Below are 25,975 nucleotides of genomic sequence, written 5' to 3' on the forward strand. Positions count from 1 at the left end.
GCTATGAAGGCCTCACTGAGCCATCTGATTTCATCAAAAATATCTTAATTTGTGTTCTGAAGATTAACGAAGGTCTTACGGGTGTGGAACGACATGAGGGAGAGTAATACATGACAGAATTTTCATTTTTGGGTGAACTAACCCTTTAATTCGCAAATGTAACAAGTCCAACTTACCCACTCCAATTTTCTCAGCGACTGTGGGCATCTCTCAGGCAGACCATCACGGAGCCGGCTGGAGTGTTCATCCACCTAACACACAAGGTACAAGAGCATTAATTACAATAAGGAGGAGGAAACAAGAAAAGCTATTTAGAGCACTATACAGAATTTTAAACAGCATAATATCAGATGATCTTTTCAATCCATAGAGCACACCTTTTCTGTCCTGAGACCCTCAGGTGAGCACCAAGGAAGAACACAGAGTAAGTTATATTTGATCACTATTACAGAGTTGTAAAAAAACAATAAGCTTCAAGAAGCTGTGGTTTTCGGTGAATTTATAACAGCTAAGGAGATGCACACCAGTAATGTTTTTTTTCTAGTGTACGTTTATAAAAGCTACATAAATATCCTAATTGAACTAGGATATAAGTTTTAAGATATATAACTAAGGCCTAATCCTGGCTTAGCCTAAGCCCTGATTGTGAAACCGGGCCTATATCACATCGAATCATATCGCCGATACATATCATCGCGTTTTATATCGCAATCGTAATATAACGATGTATCGTTACACCCCTATTTTTAACTGTTAATGTGTTTGATTGTGTTAACTTTGATTTTCCTTACACACACAGCAAGATTTGCAGTCTAAACACTTTTTTCCAGCCCGTTTTGATTGAGAACATATAAACTGTCCTGATTATCAGCAGTTTCTAAACAATCAGATGATAGTATATGAAATAATGAAATAATTGCTTGTATTGGCTGATACATCGGTGCATCTCTAGTTGTAATTCATGTAATTCTTTGGTTTTATACTAGTGGTGCGCACAGATTAATTTTTTTCTCACATATTCTGAATGTCTTCGGCAGATTTCAAATGAGCCATTTTAATCTAGATTAATTCCAAAATTAATCTAGATTAAAATGGCTCATTTGAATTCTGCCGAAGACATTCAGAATATGCGAGATACCCAAATTGTCCCTGCGTCCCAATGTCCGTACTATCCATCCTAAATAGTATGTGAGATTAAAATAAGTGTGTCCCAAAGCATAGTATGTTGAAAAGAGTATGCCAAAAGTCCCCGGATGGTCTACTATTTCCGGTAGATTTTCAAAGTGTGGATCCGTGCACACTATAAAGGCTAATATTGCCCACAACCCATTGCGCATTGGACGAGGATTCAGTTCAGAACTACAAACACGAGTAAAAAGTGTTAAAAACTACAAAACATGACGAATATGCAAGATAGAGGCTGAGAGGCTGTTTGAGTGACTAATAATCAGTTCAACCTGATAGAAAATATTTATTTAATGTTATATGTGTTATTTTTCATCTGCAAATACCAATGTGGACTTTTATAAAGATCTGATTGGCCACTAACTTTTAAATGCATCATTATGCATTAATATGAGGAGAGTTCTCCACATGAAAGACTCGCGACTGCAGATCAACGTGCTGCATTTCTCTCTGATACGGTAGGAAATTAACTAAATGAAATGTGGAGGATGTAAGATGATTGACAGGCCAGTTTACGGTGACTGGATGCGACAGAGAGCAAAGACGCAATTGTATGACGTGATAGTATGTCCCAAAGCTTGTCTACTCTTTTGCTACACACTCAAAAGTAAGTACTTTTTGTTAACAGAAAGAGTACATACTTTTAGGGCGTAGTACAGAATTGGGACGCAGCAAATGACTAAAAGGAATCCGCCATTTTGTCCGACAAAGCAGATAGGAGTTAGAAGATTAACCTCGGTAGAGTTAAACTTTTGTATATTATATTTTGTATACTGACATCTTTCCGCGTTTGAAACAACATTGATTCTCATGTTCATTCATGTTTATTTGATGCTATAAATGGACTCGTAGTAAGAGATGATCGGTTTACGAGCCTCTTGAGCTGAGGCATTACAGCAATCTGTCACGACCATGGTCACGACACATTAAAGAGCAACAAAACGGTTTTTATTGTTTGAATTTCTTAAACTACACAGTTTTAAAGCTGGGACTTTGTTAAATATCATAAGTAACCTGCTCTGTCTTGTCTGTCGACGTGTTGTCAGTGTCCTCTTTGCTCCGTGATGCATTTATTACTGTGTGTGGCGTCACAGCGCCACGGCTTGACAGATAAAGCAACAGTAACTAAGGGGGGCAGGTCTTTGCGAAGGGTCAGTTCGGCTAGGTATACATCCGCGCTAAAATATCAGGGTGAAAGTCATCATAACTTGCGTAGAAAAGATCCAGCTCCCAACCCAACTTTGAGAATAGATTAACGGCAATATTTTTTTTAATCGTCCGATAAGAGTCTCACGTTAACGCAGCACGTTAACGCCGATAACGGCCCACCACTATTTTACACTTTTCTAAAATTTCAATTAGCAACACATTTTTCTGTGTGTTTACTTGTGTCGATAACAAGCAAATCTTACCTGCTCCACCTTTCTCAGCGACTGTGGGCATCCCTCAGCCAGACCATCACGGAGCCGGCTGGAGTGTTGATCCACCTAACACACAAGGTACAAGAGCATTAATTACAATAGGGAGGAAGAAACCAAAAACATTTCAACTTTAACAAAATCTAAAACTGTTTATTACATTATCTTTTCAAATCCACAGAGCACACCTTTTCTGTCCTGAGACCCTCAGGTGATTGTGACCACCAAGGAAGAACACAGAGTAAGAACAAAAAAAAAAAAAAAAAAACATTTTGTGCAGATATATAATACATCCAGAAAGTATTCTCAGTTACAGCCTTATTCAAAAAAGGATTAAATACATTTTTTCCCCTCAAAAATTCTACAAACAAGTGACAACATGAAAGAAGTTTGTTTGAAATCTTTGCAAATTTATTAAAAAAAAAAAAAAAAAAAAAAAAAAAAACCACACGTGCATAAGTACAGAGGGTATGCAAAAGTGATAATACTTTTGAGTTTTATGGACGTCGCCATCTTTAATGTTATGTTGGTCACTGTTGTTATGGTTACTAGTAAGAGAATATGGGTTTGACTCTCGTTGGACGTTCATACAGACGCTACTGTGTTCCGGACGCTACTGTAAGTTGCTGTGTGAACGAGACTTTAAGACTGACACCTGTAAGTAAATGCGATTGTCAATCCCAAAAACTGACAGTGTGAATGTGGCCTTAGTCAGGGAGGTGACCAAGAACCCAATAGTCACTCTGACAGAGCTCCAGCATTTCTCTGGTGGAGCTTGAGAGGTCCTGCAAAGAAGAACGAAAGAAACTGCCCAAAAATAGGTGTGCCAAGCTTACCACATCATACTCAAAAAGACTTGAGGCTGTAATTGGTGCCAAAGGTGCTATAACAAAGTAGTGAGCAAAGGCTGTGTATACTTATGTACATGAGATTTGTTTTAATTTTTTTATTTTTAATATATTTGAAAAGATTTCAAACAAACTTCTTTCACATTGTCATGGTGGGGTATTGTTTTAATCACTTTTGGAATAAGGCTGTAACACAAAATGTGGAAAAAGTGAAGCGCTGTGAATACTTTCTGGATGTACTGTAAGTGGTAATTAGGGATGTCAATTTACACAAATACCCAAGACTGATCATTTAAATGAACTGATAGATTAATCATTAGCCTTAATACTGTGATATGTGTTTACTGCAGTGGCATATAGCCAACAGCATGACAGGGAGTGCACATGCCGCTTTTTAATCTAAATAAAGGGCTAATAGGATTGTAAAATGAGTTGATGTGATTGATCATTTATTAAATTACTTATTTTAATAATCAAATATAACTACTAATACAACGTGTCACAAACGCTGCCTCAGATGCTTGATTGTCAGAATGTGAGCTGAAAACAGTAACAAAACTCAATGAATTCACAATGATTTATTAAAGGGTTAGTTCACCCAAAAATGAAGTTTCTGTCATCAAGTACTCACCCTCATGTCAGCCGAAACCCATAAGACCTTCGTTCATCTTCAGAACACAAATTAAGATATTTTAGTTGAAATCCGATGGCTCCGTGAGGCCTCCATAGGGAGTAATGTCACTTCCTCTGTCAAGATCCATAAAGGCACTAAAACACATCTAAATCAGTTCATGTGCATACAGTGGTTTAATATTAATATTATAAAACGACGAGAATATTTTTGGTGCGCCAAAAAAAAAAAAAAAAAAAACTTATATAGTGATGGCCGATTTCAAAACACTGCTTCAGGAAGCATCGGAGCGTTATGAATCTGTGTGTCGAATCTGCAGTTCGGAGCGCCAAAGTCACGTGATTTCAGCAGTTTGGCGGGTTTGAACCGCGATCCGAATCATGATTCGACACAAAAGATTCATAACGCTCCGAAGCTTCCTCAAGCAGTGTTTTGAAATCGGCCATCATTAAATAAGTCGTTATTTTGTTTTTTTGCCGCACCAAAAATATTCTCGCCGGTTTATAATATTAATATTAAACCACTGTACTCACATGAACTGATATAGATATGTTTTTAGTACCTTTATGGATCTTGAGAGAGGAAGTGACATTACTCCCTATGGAGGCCTCACGGAGCCATCGGATTTCAACTAAAATATCTTAATTTGTGTTCTGAAGATGAATGAAGGTCTTACGGGTGTGGAACGGCATGAGGGTGAGTGATTAATGACAGAATTTCCATTTTTGGGTGAACTAACCCTTTAAGGTTGAACCACTGTAGTCGTATTGACTACAGAATAGGGATGTCTCACGATTTTCGAATAATCGATTTGTTGATTTAATTATAGAATATTGAACAGGTTTCATCTTTAAAAAATCCTCAATGGTGATATGTTCATGTAAACAGAGGGTGGCGCGTGCTGCCAATAACGCACCTACAAGCTGTCAATCACGTTGTCTTACACACAAACTGTAGACTAGCGTGGCACGTAACAGAGACGTTAAAATCAATGTTCACACAAGTGCTGTGATTCAGGCTGTTCACAACGCCTGTTCTGTTATAACGCGTTTAGTCATTAGTTAATCATTCTATGGCTGGGTTAAGACAGCCTATTCCCCAATGAATTGTCCCTTTCCCTCCCTCTGTGTGTAGTGTATTATAGTAGGCCTACATGCATGTGTGTATGCAGGGGAGGGGTGCGATTTTCGAATAATATTTGAATAATTCCCAGTGATCTTCAAATATTATTTTTGTTTGAAATGCCCATCCCTACTACAGAAACCCCCAGATTTCATCAAAAAAAAATTAATTTGTGTTGCGAAGATGAACAAAGGACTTACAGGTGTAAATTTCATTTTTGGGTGAAGTAACCCTTTAAAGAGGAAAACTTCTCTCACACTTTGCGCCTGTACAGAGATCTGTCATGCCATATCAAGGAGAGTAAAAATGGACGTTTTTGTTTGAATTTTGAGAATGGACAGGGGTACGTTCAGTACACCATGAGTATCACAGTACGTACCGTACCCTAGACCAGACCAAATCTGCAGGGGGTGCCAGGAATAAATCACACTCAAATATGGACTACAACACATCCCCAGTGTGAAAACTACATTAGAGTCCTTAATGTACTCAAACTGATTTACTGACTGGAGATTGTTGGTAATGCCAGTGTAATAATGAATAAATGAACCATACTGTTATAATAAGAAGTGAACCAAAATCTGTGTTATGCTTTTCTGTTAAAATATTAGTGTTTGTTAACTTGTGTTGGTAACAAGCAAATCTTACCTGCTCCACCTTTCTCAGCGACTGTGGGCATCTCTCAGGCAGACCATCACGGAGCCGGCTATGGTGTTGATCCACCTAACACACAAGGTACAAGAGCATTAATTAGGCCTGAGGAAATCAAACACATTCACAACATTTAAACAATCTAATGCTTATAATTACATCTGTTCAATCCATAGAGCACACCTTTTCTGTCCTGAGACCCTCAGGTGACCACCAAGGAAGAGAACAGAGTATGTTACCTACAAAGTATTTTTGTACATATATTGTTTTATGCCATCATGAAAACTTAAATAAGCTGAGGCTGATAGTTTTTACTTTCCAACTCCACCATTTTCAGCTCCAGTGTGTCTCTTAAAGGGTTAGTTCACCCCAAAATGAGATTTGTCATTTATTACTCACCCTCATGTTGTTCCACACCTGTAAGACCTTCGTTCAGTACACAAATTAAGATATTTTTGATAAAATTTGAGAGATGTCAGTTCCTCCATTGATGGTCTTTGCATCTGACACTTTAACTCTTCCAAACGATCATAAAGGGCCCATTTACATCTGGTCACTTCATGCGTTTTTACAGATTGGACGATTTTAAATTGGCCACATAAATGTGTCACTGCAAAACGGATATAAATCCGATCTTCAATTCCCATGCTATATGCATATTTAATGTATTATACGTCAATGAAAGAAAAATATATGAGCTGCATTTTATTGATCATCAGCTAGCTAATTTCAGAATCAAAGACCGCAATAGGAGACAGAGCGGCATCAGCACTGGTAAGATCAATGATCAATGTTTACATGAGAGTAAAAACCTAAATTGAATCTGTTCATCATATAAAGCAATCAAGTCTTCAGACTGATAACTAATCCATATGAATTTTTCTGATCTCTTTATAAACTTTCTGAAAAGTCAAAGTGTTCATAGCAAAGGCAGTATGAAGGAACTGACAGCCCTCAGATTTCATCAAAAATATCTTAATTTGTGTTCTGAAGATGAACAAAGGTCTTACGGGTTTGGACGTCATGAGGGTGAGTAATTGAGGACATGATTTTCATTATTGGGTGAACTAACCCTTTCACCAATCCAGGTAAAAGAGTGAAACAAACAAACAAACAAAAAATGTATTAAGAGTGGGCGTCATTTCATGAAAATGTCACATTATTTAGAGTGAAATGTAACCCAGATATGTTCTTGCTAACATCCACCAAGTCAGAGGCACACATGACAATGAAAACATTGTCACAAAACATTGAAAACCTCACAGTAAATTTTTACTTACAGGTACTTCTGGTGTGAGACAGGAAAATCCAGTCTTGCGTCTGGTTCCAAATCAATGTACATGTAAGTTATTTGTTATTTATCAACTTAAAAAAAGAAAAAAAAAGAAAAATGCATTATTTTATTAATTAAAACTACATGCCAAATTAAATGTTCTTCTGTACTGCAGCTGTAGAAAGGGCCATTCTAGAAACACTAGAGAAAATGGACATGAAGATCAACCACCTGACTTCACTGGTCCAGTCTCTAGTGGGAAACAGGCGCTTTTTACCCCCAGTGGCAGTGCAAAATGATGAGGAAGATGGAATCTTTCCTCTAGCATCCACTGAGGATCTAGACCGGCTGGAGCAAAGTCTGTCAGACAGAGGATTTATGCAGAGAATGGTAAGAAATGGAATTGTCAACCTACAACTACTAAAGAAATGTAGTGTGTGTGTTTATATGCTACTTGCCAAAAGTTTGAAATCAAGATTGAAAACATTAAAGGGTTAGTTCACTCAAAAATGAAAATTCTGTCATTTACTCACCCTCATGCCGTTCCACACCCGTAAGACCTTCATTCATCTTCAGAACACAAATTAAGATATTTTTGATGAAATCCGATGGCTCAGTGAGGCCTCCATAGGGAACAATGACATTTCCTCTCTCAAGATCCATAAAGGTACTAAAAACATATTTAAATCAGTTCATGTGAGTACAGTGGTTCAATATTAATATTATAAAGCGACAAGAATATTTTTGGTGCACCAAAAAAAAAACAAAAAAACACTTATATAGTGATGGCCGATTTCAAATCACTGCTTCAGGAAGCATCGGAGCGTTATGAATCAGTGTGTCGAATCATGATTCGGATTGTGCGTCAAACTACCAAACTGCTGAAATCACGTGACTTTGGCGCTCCGAACTGCTGATTTAATACTCTGATTCATTTGTGCTCTGAATCTTCCTGAAGCAGTGTTTTGAAATCGGTCATCACTAAATAAGTCGTTATTTTGTTTTTTTGGCGCACCAAAAATATTCTCGTGGCTTTATAATATTAATATTGAACCACTGTACTCACATGAACTGATTTAGATGTGTTTTTAGTACCTTTATGGATCTTGAGAGAGGAAATGTCATTGCTGGCTATACAGGCCTCACAGAGTCATCGGATTTCAACAAAAATATCTTAATTTGTGTTCTGAAGATTAATGAAGGACTTACGGGTGTGGAACGGCATGACGGAGAGTAATACATGACAGGATTTTCATTTCTGGGTAAACTAACCCTTTAACAGTTAAAGGAACACTCCACTTTTTTTTGAAAATAGGCTCATTTTCCAACTCTCCTAGAGTTAAACAGTTGAGTTTTACCGTTTTCGAATCCATTTCATGATATTACGCAGCGCCTGTGACCTGTAGGTTTGAAAACGGTAAGTTTAGGGGAGTTGGAAAATGAGCCTTTTTTCAAAAAAGTGTTCCTTTAAATATTATTACTATTTTAAATAATTTTTCTATTTGAATATTTTGTAAATTTCATTTATTCTGATCAAAGCTTGATTTTCAACATCATTACTCCAGTCTTCAGTGTCACATGACATTCTCATAAGCCGTTTTTATGCTTGGATATTAGCAGTTACTATTGGTGATCAATTATTGGTTATGGTTCTTATTATCTACATTAAAATAGTTTTTTCCACTTCATGTTTGAGAAAACAGCGATTCTTTTTTAGGATTCTTTGATGAACAAAGTTCAAATGAACAGCATTTATTTGAAATGTAAATCTTCTGAAATGTTATAAATGTGTTTGTCATTTTTGATTTTGCTTATTAAAATTGTTACTCACCATAAACCAGGGGTCTCCAAACTCAGTCCTGGAGGGCCACTGTCCTGCAAAGTTTAGCTCTAGCTTGCCTCAACACACCTGCCTCAAAGTTTCCTTCCAGCCTAATTAGAGCTTGATGGGCTGGTTCAGGTGTTTAATTGGGGTTTGAGCTAAACTCTGCAGGACAGTGGCCCTCCAGGACCAAGTTTGCCCATTCCTGCCCTAAACTTTTGAGAGGTAGTTTATCACAGTTTCCACAAAACTATGAAGCAGCACAACTTTCAACATTAATAATAATCAGAAATGTTTCTTGAGCAGAAAATCAGCATATTAGATTGATTTCTGAAGTATCATGTGCTGCTGAAAATTCAGCTTTGCAAAGCAAGAATTGCTTTTCAAAATAGTAAACAGTTCATATGAATATTACAAAAATGTTTGCTGTTGGATTAAATTTTGTATCAAATCAATGCAATCGGTGAACATGAACAGACTTTCAAAAACATTACATAAGATTAATTCCAAACATTTGACGGGTACTAGTGTTTAGTACAGTACAGAAGAGGTCCATTTCTTTGCTAAAACGTATTTAAATGTACCTGTTGAAGGTGAACAGATTATCCATCAGCGGCGGGCCAACAATGAAAAAGACCGTCTGGAGAATCTGCACAAAGGTCTTCAGCACCAACGTCGCCCGCCAACTGAACTGGTGTGGGAGAGGTGACAAGCGGGGGATAAGGAGGACAAACGTCGGGTCACTGTTAACCGGTACGTTGTACATGCATTAGATCCAATAGGCGGGAAGTTACAGCGTTAAGTTAAGTACTTGGCAAACATGTTCATGAGTCAAACATAATCAAACATGTGGTAATACCAACAGTAAAGTGCCATTTTAAAAAATAGTTAACAAATATAATGGCTTTGTTTAACGAACCTTGGGTTAACCGATCAGTTTAAGTGTCGTTGCCCAACCACAAAAACGGGCACAACTCGCTCGTTAGGTGATTATCATGATCAACTCAATCAACATAACGTCATTTCAAGGTTATTATATAACCGATCACAGACACCACACGATTAGTATTAAAATATATTTGTTTTATACTTACCTTAAGCACATTTTCCCTCACAACTCGTCAGGACACGTGTCTTCTCCACGCAGCATCACATAGACTCGCGCAGGAAGAGAACTCGCTGATAGGCTCTCTCTTTTGGCAGATTTATTCGTTTTAAAAAATAAAGTGTTTTTGTTTGTTTGTTTTTTACATGCAGCTTCAGCCATGAGGAATCCCGTCCTGCCGTCACCAACAGAAGCAGAGGCGGAAAAATATATAAAAGATTTCCTCCGCTTGGCTCCAGGGAGGGAGTAATTGTTTATTTAATTTTATTCTTAATTTATTTAATTGTTTATTGTTTTGTTTGAATATGCCGTTATGTTAATATAGTTTTTAGAATTAATTAAAAGTTGTAATCAATATAATACGTTTTTTTTTTGCCTAATAAATATTTTTAAAACCATCAACAAATGCGTGTTTTATTGTAGGTTCAGAACAGCGTGGTTATTTAATCATGTGAGGATGTGGCTGGATTTTATGGGGGTTAATTTTATTAATGGGAGGAATCATATCTTAAAACGATGTCTGGGCTACATAAATCAGATGTCTTGCAGACGTATAAACATCTGATAAACGTCTGTAAAAGAGCGGATTGCCGACGTTCTAAATTATTAACGTCATATAGACATCGCCTAGACGTCGTTCTAACAGCTGGCAGGGACGTCTCGGCGACGTATTGCAGATGAGCAAACGCTCTAAAATATACGTCTTCCAGACGAAAATGACGACGTCGCACAGATGTCTGCACGACGTACGTGTGCTATCTGTTCATAAATAAATTACGTTTGGTTAATGTGCGCACGAGCGCTGTCCCCGTGAGGCGGTCTGAGGTAGCGTTAACGTTAAAATTATCTGAGACGAAGTTTTATATTTTTATTTTAGTTATTTTAAGTGTAACGTTCACTGTTTAATGCTATAAACGGCAGAATAATCACTTACATTCGTTAAACGGCAACTGTAGTAAAGTGTTTTTTTTTTATTTTACACCCTGCATGGCCTCCCTGAAGCTCATATGAACCATATTGAAAATTCAATAAAATCTGTATAAAACGGTTAATCAGACACGGTTAATTACTTCACGATTTGTTTACTTAAATTCTTTGTAATGACAGCCAGTGAAGCAGCCAAATCAATGATTTAGAGTTGTTTATAACAATATATTCTCGTTTGTCGCCACTTATTGGTTTAACGTGAACGTTATGTGTGAGTCTATTCATTCCTATAAATCTAACATACTTTTTATTTTCAGCAGCTGGAGGAGAGACAGCCTGTGCAGCAACAACACGACAACAATGATTATAAGCAGGGGTGGGTATTAAATTAGTTTCTGACTTGTTCAGTACCAGTAGATATTTATAAGGTCCTGGACTAATGGTGCTGCTATCGGTATGTATGTAACGTTCAATCATTAATTGCCCTTTATATACAACCACATATCATTCAGATAATCTCCAGGTGGACTGCACGGGTCCAGGATCAAGAGATCATTCATCATGCAGACCATATTCCAGCAGCGTATACTGGGTGAACAACTATGCCTCATTTTTCCAATATCACTTAGGTAAGACTAAATGGATTTAAAGTGATTTCAATCATGGTCATTTGTTTCAGGTCTGCTTGATCATTTTGTTGTCCTGGATGTGAGAACATGGTCAAAAGGTGTGTCAATCAGCATCCAGCCATAAAAGCAGCCTTCTCGTTAAAGGGTTAGTTCACCCAAAAATGAAAATTCTGTCATTTATTACTTACCCTCATGTCGTTCCACACCCGTAAGACCTTCGTTAATCTTCAGAACACAAATTAAGATATTTTAGTTGAAATCCGATGGCTCAGTGAGGCCTCCATAGGGAGCAATGGACATTTCCTCTCTCAAGATCCATTAATGTACTAAAAACATATTTAAATCTTCCTTTCATTCCAACCAGATGATCCCACAGTAGCTGCACGAATCTCAAGCTGTCTGGCGGGCATCTCGGCATGGATGAAAGAACATCATCTACAGCTCAACCTGGCTAAGACTGAGCTTCTCGTCTTCCCTGCCAATCCGACTCTAAATCACGATTTCAGCATCCAGCTAGGTACATCCTCAATTACCCCGTCAAATTCGGCCAGAAATCTTGGAGTAATCCTTGATGACCAACTGTCCTTCAAAGACCACATTGCAAAGACAGCTCGGTCATCCAGATTTGCACTATACAGCATCAGGAAAATCAGGCCCTTTCTAACAGAACATGCAACACAACTTCTGGTCCAGGCCCTGGTCATTTCTAGGCTTGATTACTGCAATGCTCTTCTGGCTGGACTGCCATCATGCACAATCAAGCCTCTACAAATGATTCAGAACGCAGCAGCACGTCTCGTCTTCAACGAGCCCAAAAGAGCCCACGTCACGCCTCTCTTCATCTCTCTTCACTGGCTACCACTTGCTGCTCTCATTAAATTCAAGGCGTTGACGCTTGCTTACAGATCTGCCACAGGCTCAGCACCCTCCTACTTCCACTCACTCTTACGAGTCTACACTCCCACCAGAAACCTGCGCTCATTAAAGGAGCGAAGGCTTGTGGTACCATCACAGAGAGGCACAAAATCACTTTCCAGAACGTTCTCGTTCACTGTTCCTTGCTGGTGGAACGATCTTCCTGCCTCCATCCGGAATGCGGAATCCCTGGCAATATTCAAAAGACAGCTGAAAACCCATCTCTTTCGTGAGCACTTGACCTCATCTTAAAAAAAACAAAAAAAAAAAAAAAAAAACCCTTCTTATTCTTATCCTTTCACTTCCTCTAATCCCTCTCTATTGTAGTTTAGGATAATCTGAGCACTGCCTATAACTTGTATTATGAGCACTTCTTGTCTATTTGCCTCGTCATGACGACTCGCTTGTTGTATTCCTCACTTGTAAGTCGCTTTGGATAAAAGCGTCTGCCAAATGAATAAATGTAAATGTAAATGTAAATCGGTTCATGTGAGTACAGTGCTTCAATATTAATATTATAAAGTGACAATATTTTTGGAGCGCCAAAAAAACTAAATAACGACTTATTTAGTGATGGCCGATTTCAAAACACTGCTTCAGGAAGCATCGGAGCACAGATGAATCAGTGTGTCGAATCTGCTGTACGGAGCGCCAAAGTCACGTGATGTCAGCCGTTGGCAGTTTGACACGCGATCTGAATCATGATTCGACACACTGATTCATTTGTGCTCCGATGCTTCATGAAGCAGTGTTTTGAAATTGGCCATCACTAAATAAGTCGTTTTTTTTTTTTTTTTTTTTGGCGTTCCAAAAATATTCTTGTCGCTTTATAATATTAATATTGAACCACTGTACTCACATGAACTGATTTAAATATGTTTTTAGTACCTTTATGGATCTTGAGAGAGAAAGTGTCCATTGCTCCCTATGGAGGCCTCACTGAGCCATCGGATTTCAACTAAAATATCTTAATTTGTGTTCTGAAGATTAATGTCTTACGGGTCTGAAACGGCATGAGGGTGAGTAATAAATGACAGAATTTTCATTTTTGGGTGAACTAACCCTTTAAAAGGCTCAGGAGGACAAACAGGTAATTCACAGGGTTGAATTTCACAATTCAATTACTCACAGAGACAAGGAGATGTTAATAATTCTGAATTTGAGGGGTCAGCAATTTTACTATTTGATACATTTACACTTTTTATTTAATTCAGAAATCATTGTGATTGATGAATCTGAATATAGGTGATGTGTACATTTATTTAGAAATCGGAATTTGATATTTTAAAATGCACTGTCTGTCCAAAATTACAGACTTTCCCGCTGTTGGTGCATATTAACCATCATCCTGTCATTGTTTCTTTTCTGTTTCAAAAAGCAGACTTTATATTTATCATTCCAGGTCCTGATTAGGAGACGCAGAGAACATGAAGCATGTGCCATGCTGTTTATATTTATCAAGCAGTAAAAATGCTCAAAACTAAACAGAAGCATTTTGAAATTTTATGACAACCGTCATTTATTACACTGCATTCATTCAACAACAATGGTTACACATGCTTTACACTTTCAAATTTCAGTTTTTAATCTGATCAAGTGTTTACATGTCCTATCGAACAGATTAGAAAAGGTTTAAACCACCCCTTACAATCAGAATGAAATTTTAAAATCTGATTTGGCAAATTTATTCTGAATGACATGGTTGCATGTGACTTAAAGGGATAGTTCACCCAAAACTGAAAATTCTGTCATCATTTACTCACTCTCAGCTTGTTCCAAAGCTGTATACATTTCTTCTGTTAAAAAACACCATTGACTTCCATAGTTTTTTTTTTTTTTTTTTTTCTACTATGGAAGTCAATGTTGGCCCAAGGCAGCCTGGTAACGGTAACAAACTTTCTTTAAAATATTTTATATAGCTTTGGAACAAGCTGAAGGTGAGTAAATGATGATAGAATTTTCATTTTTTTGGTGAACTATCCCTTTAATTCGACTGTGCAACTAGTCCGATTACAAATTAATTATTAGGGTCCATGTAAATGCAGCTATTGTATAGTCTCAAATGATACACAATCACATCACATAGGCTGCTTGGCAACCCTATAACTTTTTTAAATCTGAAGCTATAGCAGCAACATTAGCTGTGTTTAAAGTCACATGTAACCACATTAGTTGAAATGAATTGGCCGGGTCCAATTGACATTTAATTCGGATTGAAAGGGCATAATTAAAGCTTTTTTAAAATCTGTTCGATTAAAACTGTTCGAATCAATTTGACTATCAAATACAATCCAAAATCTCCTTCCTCTCATCATCTCATCCGCAAGCTTCTTGTTTTGGGCGTTGAAAGGGGCATTTTTACTCCTTGATAAATATAAACAGCATGGCACAAAGCTTAATGTGCTCATCGTCTCCTAATTAGGACCCATAATAGATAAATGTTAAGTCTGTTTTTAAAACAAAGAAAAGCTGTGTAGTGCAGTCGTGCAATGTACCAACTGCTTTGACATGATTATCGGGTTAACTAACTTGTATGCAAGGGCTCACAAACTACTGAGTGTTCGAACTTACAAAGTGTACGCCTGCCTAAAGTGTTAGTTCACACAAAAATGAAAAAAAAAATGACTCACCCTTATGTCATTCCGAACATGCAAGAATGTGTTGTTCATCTTCGAAACATAAGTGAAGATATTTTAATGAAATCTGAGCGTTATCTCCCTCAATTTACAGACCATGCAACTAACACTTTGATACTTCAAAAAGTTCATAAAGAGATTGTAAAAGTTATCCATATGAATGGAGCAGTTTAGTCCAAATTTGAACATGAACTTCAAAGAGACTTGTTCGCTTAATGCAATATACAGTTTGAGTTTAGACTTTTATTTACATATAAACATTAATTAGCGAACATAAATGGAAGCTCAACTGTACTTGTTTGTATATTCACTAGTGTATTAAATTTGTTCATTATATAAAGTGATCGAGTTTATTCAGAAAATTTGAACTAAACCTCTCAATATTCATTAGATTAGATTTACGATCTGTATGAACTTTTGTTTTAAACATCAAAGTGGCAGTTGTGTAGACTGTCAATGGAGGGACAGAAAGCTCTCAGATTTCATTAAATTATCTTTATTTGTGTTTTGAAGAGGAACGAAAGTCTTAACAGGTTTGGAACGACATGAATTCATGTCATGATAAAAACAAATAATGTTGTAACTCACAATATATACATATTTTAATGATTTCAAAATACTATCAAAAATTAAAAAAAACTTCATAATCGCAATTAATTTAGGCTACATGAAATATGCCCTTACTTTATTTTTTCTTAAAATATTTTTTTCTTGCCTTCGTGTACAGAAAGATGTATTTTTGAGGAGGCTGCAACAACGACTAAAGCCAGGGACACACTTAACGACTGTAAGGCCGATTATAAATAAACTAATTAACTGATCTTGCCCAAACACATAGAGTCAGAGCCAGTTGCATTCAGTCTTTTATAATCTGTAAGTATTTAAATCCACTTCAGTCGAAGGAAACAGTTTTTAAGTGTGTTGATTTCAGTCTTAGAATGTTTCTTCTAGTCGTTCAGTTCAGTGTGTCCCCAGCTTGAAGTAATCGTTAATGTAAGTTCTTTGAGAATTTGTGCACTGTTTATTATCTAAATGTAATAATGTACACTGCCAATCAAAGATATTGAGATTTGGAAGATGTAGCAAAATTTAATTTATTCCTTTGATGGAAAATTTTCGGCATAATTTTTCTAGTCTTCAGTGCCACTTGATCTTTGATCATTCTAATATGCTGAATTGATGCTCGACATTTCTTTTGAAATGTGCTGCTTCATATTTTTGTGTTCTTGAGCATCAAATCATCATATTAGAATGATTTCTGAAGGATCATGTGACACTGAAGACTGGAGTAATGATGCTGAAAATTCAACTTTGATCACAGGAATAACTTACTTTTAAAAATAGATTAAAATAGAAAACAGTTAATAGTAAAACTATTTTAGAATATTAAAGTAAAACTACTTCACAATATTATTATTTTACTGTATTTTTTCATCAAATGCTGCCTTGGTAAGTAGAAGAGACTGCTTTTAAAAGTAAAAATGCAACTTCTAACAATTTAATTCAACCTTTCAGCTGCCAGAGGAGGATGATGATGGCAGTGGTGACCGAGGTGACAGTGCAGCTCAAGATGAAGAAGAGGAGGAACATGTAAGTTAAACATGCTTTCCTCATACCTTTCTAACAAACAATAAACCTGACTACAATAACTACTATAATATATATTTTTTTAGCTTCCAGTTTGCAAAAATCCAAAGTGAATATATAGAGACCATCCTCCTATCCTTGCCTCAGAAGAACCTGAGAAAGACCCTCTTCCTCTTCTCTCACAACTCTCCATCATCTACCTCTACAACACTGTTGGCAAGAGTGTTATACACAGCTGAGGACACGGTAATGAGAGATCTCAAATTCTTCCTCAAAGTCCACATGTTCATTTTCTTGAACAAAAACTGTACATGTATTTTTGGGTGGGCCAAACTATTATTTGAAGAAATGCTAAAAATCTCTATATTGTTCTTTATACATATCTTTTACTCTTTATGAATGTCATCTTCTGGATTTTTTTTAGCTTTTGAGAAGCTCAAGGACTGTATATCTTTGGTAATTGTGATATTGTCTGGCAGTAAAGCAGTATTAAAGCACATTACCTCAGTATATTTGTAGCAGCTGCCTCATACAGGACACTTAGGAAATGGTTTAATATATATTTTTTGCAAATAAATTAATAAAATATCTGCTGAATCTTTTTCATATCTTTGTCATTTTTGTGCCAAATTATGGATAGTAGTAATCATAAGAGTATCTATAAATATAATTGATAAAATCATTATTTAACTATACCCATCTAATGATAAAACACTTTGTCAATTAAAAGAATAAAACATATTAATCACTGGTTACATTTATTTATTGATTGTATTGTTTGATCTATGAATGTGTTCAATTTATGAATTCATGTGTTAACACTTTACATGGTTAAAACATGGTAATATTCAAATGTATTGGCTTAGTAATTGTACAAAATAACAATGCTGATGATTTCATGGATGCAGTTTGTTTCTAGCCATTTTCTGTCAGAATTTAATGAGGGTTTCTATTGGTTTCCACTACATATTTTGATCTGTAAATGTATTAACCAAAGCAATACAATTCCCTATAACAATTAGAATTTATTATAAGGTTTTATAGCAGAGAATGAAGTGTTTATCAGTTCTGCATTGATTTCAAGGTTATGGACGGTGCACAATTTCCATTCCCCGGAGTAAAGGTGAGAAGCAGATTTTAAGATAAAGGTCGAGGTGGTATTTTGGTCTTTAGGACGTACCTGTCATGTTCCAGCAACGTACCATTAAAACGTCGCCACAACGAATATGGGAATCACAAAGTTACGTCGCTGGAACGTTATTCGGGACGTCGTTGCAACTAATATGAGCCGATCCAGTTACGTTTTCACAACGTGCCAGTTTGGTCGTTGAGACGTTACTGTCACGTTCCAGCGACGTACCGCTATAACGTCGCCACGACGAATATGGGAATCACAAAGTTACCTCGCTGGAACGTTATTCGGGACGTCGTTGCAACTAATATGAGCCGATCCAGTTACGTTTTCACAACGTGCCAGTTTGGTCGTTGAGACGTTACTGTCACGTTCCAGCGACGTACCGCCATAACGTCGCCACGACGAATATGGGAATCACAAAGTTACGTCCCTAGAACGTTATTTGGAACGTCGCTGCGACTAATATGAGCCGATCCAGTTACGTTTTTACAACGTGCCAGTTTGGTCGTTGAGACGTACTCCTCACGTTACAGAGACGTACCACTATAACGTCGCCACGACGAATAAGGGAATCACAAAGTTACGTCCCTAGAACGTTATTTGGTACGTCGCTACAACGAATATGGTCCGGTCCAGTGACGTTGTCACAACGTAACTGTGTTAGCTGGGAAGACATTAGTGGATTATTCCATAAAGGTAATTATATTCTCAGCGTCGCGGCTGACTTATGCCTAAACTACAGTTGTTTTCAACACGTAACAGTTTATAATGTGCTCATTAGTATGCACGATTTGTGCAGTCGTCTGTAACAATGACAGACGTTTCGTGTAACAACAGAACACCTTCAGCTATCGTCTATAAGTTCAGCTAGTTGTGCTCTTCCATAGGCTACCTTGCGATGTAACTGCTGATCCCATGTAAATGTGTCTGTGTGGACATAATATTTTTTGTAATCTACAGACTACTGGTGTGTGATCATAAATGTGTTAGAATTACCTGTTCAGACTTGGCCTTAAAACGTCTTAAAAATGCACATATGTACACCAGGGAAATCTAAATTTTCGGGGGAGCATGCCCCCGTAACCCCCTAGGAAACTACATTTTCTGACCTCGGCAAATATGAAACCCTGCGTACGGCCCGGCTTATTCTATCTAATGAAATCTGAGGTCCAAACGCGATTGAATGTAAAGGTTTGTGTCTAGTTATTCTATTGATTTTGCATTTCTTGATTTTGCGATTGATTTTGCATTTCTATCAGAAATTAAGAATTATTGTCATTGTAGTGGTGCAAATATCTAAGCTATCTAATACTTCAAATCTCAAGGTTAAATCAGATTTTTTTTTTTGTAAAAATGTTTCTGTAACAGCTGCCAAAAATAGTATATAGCTTTACTGTGGTTTTTAACAAATTTTCAAAAAAAAACTTTTGTTTTAGGCAATACGCTGAGATTATTTAATTAATATTAAGTATTGGCCGGCTAATGGATGGCAGACAGAACGGTTATTTTCTCTGCCAACTAAACCTCCAAAGCAAATAAAGTCACAGAACCGTTATGCGACTGACTCGCAGTAGGCACACGGAGTTGTTTCGTTCCTGAATGAATAAGAGTCTTTGAACAACCCATTAATATAGACGATGATTCAGTGACCAATTATAGACAGCCACTTGATTTTATTCCTGAATGAATCAGCGCTTTGAACGAATCGACAAATTAATAAATGACTCCTTCTTTAACACAATGACTTACCGCCACCTAGTGGCGATATTACTTTCATAATCCAAGTATTATTTCATCTTGTCATTTCTGAATAAAAATGTTGTTTAAAATATTAATCTCATTATATTATACTGTTGTAATTAATGTATTTACTGTAAGTAGCTCTGAATGCATCATGCAGTTGACTGATACTGATTTAATTGGTAACAGCCTAGTGTCATATTATTCTAATTTATTTGACTACATTTAAGAATTTAACATTATAGATAGCATAAATATTTAATAAGATTAGGAAAGAAATTATATATAAAGGTAAAAAAATACCCTGAAAATCATTTTCAAGTTAATTTCTGACACTGGTAGATGGCATTAAATATGAAAACCTTTCATCTCTGGTTTATTGTACAAAGTCTTATTTCAGGGTTTCATTCATATAACTCAAACAAGTTCACCGTAAAATCGTTATGTCAAATTCATATTTCACTAAAGTCAATCACTGAAACATTAGATAATGGCATTATGATATCCATCTGTTGACTGAATACAAATCATAGGCCTAATAGAACTATAATAGATGTGCTGTGAACATTAACTATGATGGTGGTCAGCAATAATAAAACAGGCAGTGTGTAAAAGGTGTTGGTAGTTGTGAGTGCAGGTGCGAATTAAATTATTATATCTGAGATAATAATATTTCTGAGCTAAACACGCGTTTTTATGGACACACAGAAGAAAGCCTCTACAGGCCCTGCCTCGATTTGTGTCTCAAGTCATTCGTTAGTCTGGCTGTTTGAGAGATAGAGATCAAGAGATAGAGATTAAGATTAAATGTAAATTTAAAAGTGATTATATAGTTGCAATAAACGCGTTAAATCCATCGCAGCGAAGGACTATTATTCTGCTGCTCTGAACAGCGGAAGAACTGATGACGGCACAGTTTAAAGTTTGGTTGATTAATCAGCGGAAAGGGGCGTTTCATTCCCGCCCACATGTTAAGATCAAATATTCAAGTTGTTTATTCATTTTCTACCCCTGAACGAAAAACGAAAAATCAAGCCGAATTCTTGTTTTTCGTTTTGTTTGAAAAAAAATGAATGACCAAAAGATACACGGACCGTACTTTTGCATCCATTCCTTTTTCGTTTTTTAACCACGTCAAGAAAAACAAAAAACGAACAGTTGTTGTATTTTTAAATGAATCAGGGTATCTTCCGTTCATTATTTGATATTGAAATCAGAAAAATGAGAAAACCACACTTTTTTTCATTTTTCATTTTTAAAATGAAAACGAAAAAACAAAAAATTGGCTTGATTTTTCTTTTTTGTTCTGGGGTTGGAAACAAATAAGCACTTTGAATATTCGATCTCTACATGTGGGTGGGAATGAAACGCCTCTTTCCGCTGATTGGTCAACCAGACGTCAAACCATGTCGTCATCAGTTGTTCATCGGTTCAGCTCAACAGAATAAAAGTCCCTCGCTCTACAGCTGTACGGATTCTTAACGCGTTTATTCTACATTTCATCTAGTGATTGGCTTGACACAAATCGTTCTGATGCAGAGTCAGGGCTTAATTCTGTGTAGACATTAATTCATTACGTGAAATATTAGTTTATCTCATAATTTACTTTGCAGCTGCACACCCCCAGCCTACAACTTTGATACATTGAGTGTAAAAATGTCTTTTGTTTTAGACAACATGGGATGGGTTTGAAATGATAGATAGGCTATGAAAAAAAAAAAAAAAAAAAAAAAAAAAAAATATATATATATATATATATATATATATATATATATATATTTTTTTTTTTGTGATATATATTTTTTTATATATATATATATATTTTTGACGCGATTTTTTTGTGTGTATTTTACAGTCACAGCATATCTATTAGGCCTATTCTATTTTGAGGTTTGTTTGTTTTTCATCTAGAAGTGTAGGACATGTCAAATGTCAAATATACAGTATATAATAGGCAACATGCTATTTTTTTGCTTTTCTTAAAGTTACAACTTTTGTTTAAGGCAATATTCTGAGTTTATTTCATTAATATCCCAGCTAACACACGACGTAACAGTTACGTAATGTATTCGTACTTTTTGGTAATTTAATGACTTACTAACTGACAACGTAACTGCGACGTCGCATGCCAGTAATTTCATTACCTTCAGATTACCATCTCACAACGTCGTCAGTACGATCTCCTAACGTTATAAGATTACCAAGGACGTTCCAGATACGTACTCTATTGGTAATATAATGGTCATTCCATGACTTACTAGTAACGTAACTACAACGTTGTATGCCCGTAATATTATTACCATCAAATTACCATATCACAACGTCGTCAGTACGTTCTCCTAACGTTATAAGATTACCAAGGACGTTCCAGATACGTACTCTATTCGTAATATAATGGTCATTCCATGACTTGTAACGTAACTACAACGTTGTATACCCGTAATATTATTACCATCAAATTACCATATCACAACGTCGTCAGTACGATCTCCTAACGTTATAAGAAAACCAAGGACGTTGCAGATACGTACTCTATTGGTAATATAATGGTCATTCCATGACTTACTGGCAACGTAACAGCAACGTCATGTGCTGGTAATTTCATTACCACCATCATTTACACCTTCTTTATATGTTATTATTAACAGAATTTGCCATATAAAATGTGTAATTAAACGTCAGACACAAGACTGAAATGTCCCTTAAGTCAGAATATGGATGACTGCTTTTTATATAGTGACGTGACATACAGCGCGCGCCTCCACAAATGGAGTGCGTGCGCGCCCATAGTATGTTGACAAGTGAGTGAAGTAAATTTTTCTGAGAGAAGAATTTATTTTTCCGAGGTGACAACGAATAAATGGCTTTTATAAAAATTTATAAAGTTAACTTTGGAAAGACACAAAACCTTTTTTTATTGTTATGTTTACGTTAGTGCTGGTGGCCGTTAGAGTTGCCATGGCAACCGGGAAAACATTCAAGCTGCTGGAGAGGACAGCGTCGACGTTTCTCATAGACAGTAAAAGAAATGGACACAGCGACCCCATTGGAACTCAATTGACAGAAGTGAATCCCATTTTTAGCGATTTTTAGCACTTCTGTTTCTGACGCGCAGACTCAAACTAAGCTTGATGACGTCCGCAACCTGTCTGACAGATGTAAATCTTCTAGTAGCTGTGCGTGAAAACTGCCATCGTTAATCTTGCAGAGACGGCGAGCTTGAGCGGGGAGTTCTTTGGCGTGAGTGAGCAGGAGTAAGTATTCTGATTAATTATTTTGTATAGTATTTTAAAATGTAACGCCAGTACGCCATATTAAGATAATCACCCCGATTGCCTGCGAGCTTCTCCTCCTGTCTCTACGGTAATTTCTCTACTGTGCGACAGAGAGTCGAGTGGTTATGACGCAATCGTTAGCCTATTTTTACAAAAACTGTTTCTACGGGGCCATAATGTAACATAGAAGGTAATGGAGCCCTTTATACATTGTCGTGTATCTTTAGAAATAAATAATGGACAAATGGAGTCTTTAAACGCCTCAGATGTAAAGTTATTCGCTGTCAAAGTGACGCCAAAATGAATGGGAGTCAATGGGGATGCTAACGCAAGTGAAGTTCTGCTACAAGATGGCGGCACCCGGCCGACTTCAACTTCCGGTCGACTTCCTTGGGCACTGACGTTTCTCCGTGTTTCTCGTCAGTTTTATCCACAAGTTTCCTACGCCCCATGAGGCCTTGCGTCAAACGTGGGAGCGTCTTCCGGTTCTAAGTAAACAAGCTGGACGTGACACTCATTCATTCAACAGTTGACAGTAATTCAAGATTTAACGATCCAAACTTACGAACGTTTGTTTTTTACTTAAAGATTTAAGATTCCGGCATCAATATTTGAACAATGTTTTACAATAAAAAATGTTACAGTAATAGTAATTTATTAATTTATGTCAGGAGTGCACATCAATCATGCTGAATATAACTGATATTTATATTGACATAAAAAGAAAACACAGACCTATTCAGACCTGCTTCCTTTTATTTGCGATCACAAGAACGCACAAAACAACTCCACTAAGGCTTTTAAATCCAAAGGCTTACACATTTAGAAATATATTGATAACATACCCTATGTTTACGTCACTTTTCTGAGCATTTCTATTTATTTTCCTCTAAATTATGCGATGATTGCTATCCGAGGATGTTTGCGCGATCTCTTCGTCTATCTATCCTGATCCTTTCAGCCAGAGCAACAGAGGGAGCTCATGAGAAGACAATAGGAGTTATGAGTTATACGAGTTAACCGGAGTGTGTGAATCTGTGAAAGATATGCATTTGTCAGGAATCAACAGGCACAGGGAAGAGACAGATAAAACATTAAACCAATTAAATACACGATTATAATCACATAAGAATTGTCTTCGTTCCTCAAGCAGTCTCTGATATTTTCCATGTGTATTTATTATCGCAATGGTTAACATAAGTAGCCTTTAGCATCGCATATATGACAGTGGAAACGCGACTGGCTCTGGCACGCACGACACGTTAGGAGTCAATAATATCACATCATAAGGCTTTGGTGCTAGCATCAGTGACATGTGAAGTACAGACAGCGGGTTGTTCATGTATTGTAGGTTCAGGATGCTCTTGTAGTAATGCAGCAGCACTTTTGTGGAAGGTCAGTAAAGTAAAGAGCAATTAAGGGCACGTTTATTGTATTGTGATATTATTAACTAATAATGTAGTAAACTGATATGTTGTCCCTGAGCACCGTAACGACAGTTGCATAAAGATTTGCAACTTTACAAAGTAAACAATGATCCAAAAAAACACTTCTTCGCTAATTAGCACACAAAATACCATTGGTAGGCTGCTTCCGCCGCCTCACCGGAAGTTGTACCCACGTTCTCTTTTACAGTAGCGCCCTGCGGAAACAGGTGGATAGCAATAAAGTTCAACAACTGCGTCAGACTGGTTAAGTAACATTACCCACAGTCTACCTTAAGTACTTTATGTTAATATTTTTACCTCTGTGATTATATGGTATCTTTCCTTGATCGTCTGAAATATATGTTAGCAAAATGTTACGCTAGAATAGCATATGTTTTTAATAATACTGAGTGCAAAACGTCTTGAATGCTTTTATTTTATGTTTCGCTGTAGGCTATATGTTTTTATTTATAGTTTGAGTGTATTTTATTATTTTTATTTAGAGTTTTGATCATGTTCTGTGTGTTTTTCACAATAAATGAATTTAATTCATTTTGAGGTCTGCATTCATCATTCACAGCTGTTGGAATAGCCTTTAAATTAGTTTGGGCAAATGAGGACATAAATTAGGTTAAACTACTGCATGTCCGCCCATAGAAAAACAAATAAATATAAAAATTACCAACTGATTACCAGCACACAACTATTGATACACAACGTTGCCACGACGTCGCAGTTACTAACTGGCAACGTCACAAAGTTACGTTGTGGCAACGTATCCGGGAATTTCACTTTTCCGGTTGCCACAACGTAACTAGTTACGTCGCCACGACGAAAGTTTGGTCACCAAATTACGTTGCAGTTACGTAACAGTCACGTATTTTGGTTAGCTGGGATTGAGTATTAATGAATGTCACACAAAACGGTGTTTTATTTTCTCTGCCAACTAAACTTTCAATGCAGATCAGAACCGTTGTGTGACTGACTCGTAGCACACAGAGCAGTGTTTCATTCCTGAATGAATCAGAGTCTTTGAACAAATCAGTTGACCAAGTGATTCAATGGCCCAAAAGATTATAGAGATCCAATTGATATATTCTTGAATGAATCAGCGTTTTGAACGAATCGCTTAAATAAATGACTCAATCATTAACACAATGACTTGCTGACACCTACTGGCAACATTAATTTCATAATCCAATTATCGTTTCATTTTGTCATATAAATTTTCTGTATTCAAAATGATGTTTAAAACATTAATCGCATTACATTATGCAATTGTAATTCCTACACATACACTGCGCTCTCTGAGCAATCTAACAACTCATAAATCTAAAAGCAACTTCAGATGCTGCTTCTTTGCACCTCTGCAAGCCTTTGGTTGATACTGATTTAATTGGTAACAACCTATAGCGTCATATTATTGTAATTTAAATGACTAAATTTAAGAACTTAACATTAAAGAAAGCATACATACTTAATAAGATTAGGAAAAAAATCCCAAAATCCCCTGAAAATCAATTAAATCAATTAAATCAATTACAGTTCATTTCTGACACAGACAGATAGCAATAAATAGGCTTTAAAAATACTTTTTATCTCATTATTGTTAGTGTTATTTCAGGGTTTTGATATATAGCCTAATATTG

At 36.5% G+C, this 25,975-nt stretch overlaps 1 protein-coding gene and 1 long non-coding RNA gene across 8 annotated transcripts in view; one reads left to right on the forward strand and one right to left on the reverse strand.

Moving 5' to 3' along the window:
- LOC125269689 overlaps positions 1 to 7,492 on the reverse strand; it is an 8,521-nt gene extending 1,029 nt beyond the window's left edge. Inside the window, exons 1-3 of the long non-coding RNA XR_007185174.1 lie at positions 7,360 to 7,492; positions 7,136 to 7,220; positions 5,853 to 5,927 (exon numbers count right to left, since the gene is read on the reverse strand). This is a non-coding gene — a long non-coding RNA (uncharacterized LOC125269689). The remainder of the gene's footprint in view (positions 1 to 5,852; positions 5,928 to 7,135; positions 7,221 to 7,359) is intronic.
- Positions 1 to 17,350, forward strand: part of LOC125269679 — a 25,065-nt gene extending 7,715 nt beyond the window's left edge. Inside the window, exons 9-25 of one of the 7 annotated variants that reach the window (XM_048192619.1) lie at positions 195 to 263; positions 371 to 424; positions 2,616 to 2,684; positions 2,785 to 2,844; positions 5,871 to 5,939; positions 6,032 to 6,085; positions 7,138 to 7,197; positions 7,304 to 7,518; positions 9,544 to 9,703; positions 10,208 to 10,301; positions 11,300 to 11,358; positions 11,495 to 11,574; positions 11,662 to 11,756; positions 13,599 to 13,616; positions 15,890 to 15,949; positions 16,678 to 16,752; positions 16,836 to 17,350. In XM_048192619.1, coding sequence (XP_048048576.1) covers positions 195 to 263; positions 371 to 424; positions 2,616 to 2,684; positions 2,785 to 2,844; positions 5,871 to 5,939; positions 6,032 to 6,085; positions 7,138 to 7,197; positions 7,304 to 7,518; positions 9,544 to 9,703; positions 10,208 to 10,301; positions 11,300 to 11,358; positions 11,495 to 11,574; positions 11,662 to 11,694 — 1,076 coding nt within the window. In that variant the 3' untranslated portion in view covers positions 11,695 to 11,756; positions 13,599 to 13,616; positions 15,890 to 15,949; positions 16,678 to 16,752; positions 16,836 to 17,350. Of the gene's footprint in view, positions 1 to 194; positions 264 to 370; positions 425 to 2,615; positions 2,685 to 2,784; positions 2,845 to 5,870; positions 5,940 to 6,031; positions 6,086 to 7,137; positions 7,198 to 7,303; positions 7,519 to 9,543; positions 9,704 to 10,207; positions 10,302 to 11,299; positions 11,359 to 11,494; positions 11,757 to 11,975; positions 12,035 to 13,598; positions 13,617 to 15,889; positions 15,950 to 16,677; positions 16,753 to 16,835 lie in introns of those variants that run through there. The other 6 variants (XM_048192618.1, XM_048192614.1, XM_048192620.1 and 3 more) reach the window with 6 other exon arrangements.
- The last annotated feature ends 8,625 nt before the right edge of the window (positions 17,351 to 25,975 follow it).

The sequence above is a fragment of the Megalobrama amblycephala genome, linkage group LG6 (assembly GCF_018812025.1).
Source record: "Megalobrama amblycephala isolate DHTTF-2021 linkage group LG6, ASM1881202v1, whole genome shotgun sequence".
Classification (NCBI taxonomy): domain Eukaryota; kingdom Metazoa; phylum Chordata; class Actinopteri; order Cypriniformes; family Xenocyprididae; genus Megalobrama; species Megalobrama amblycephala.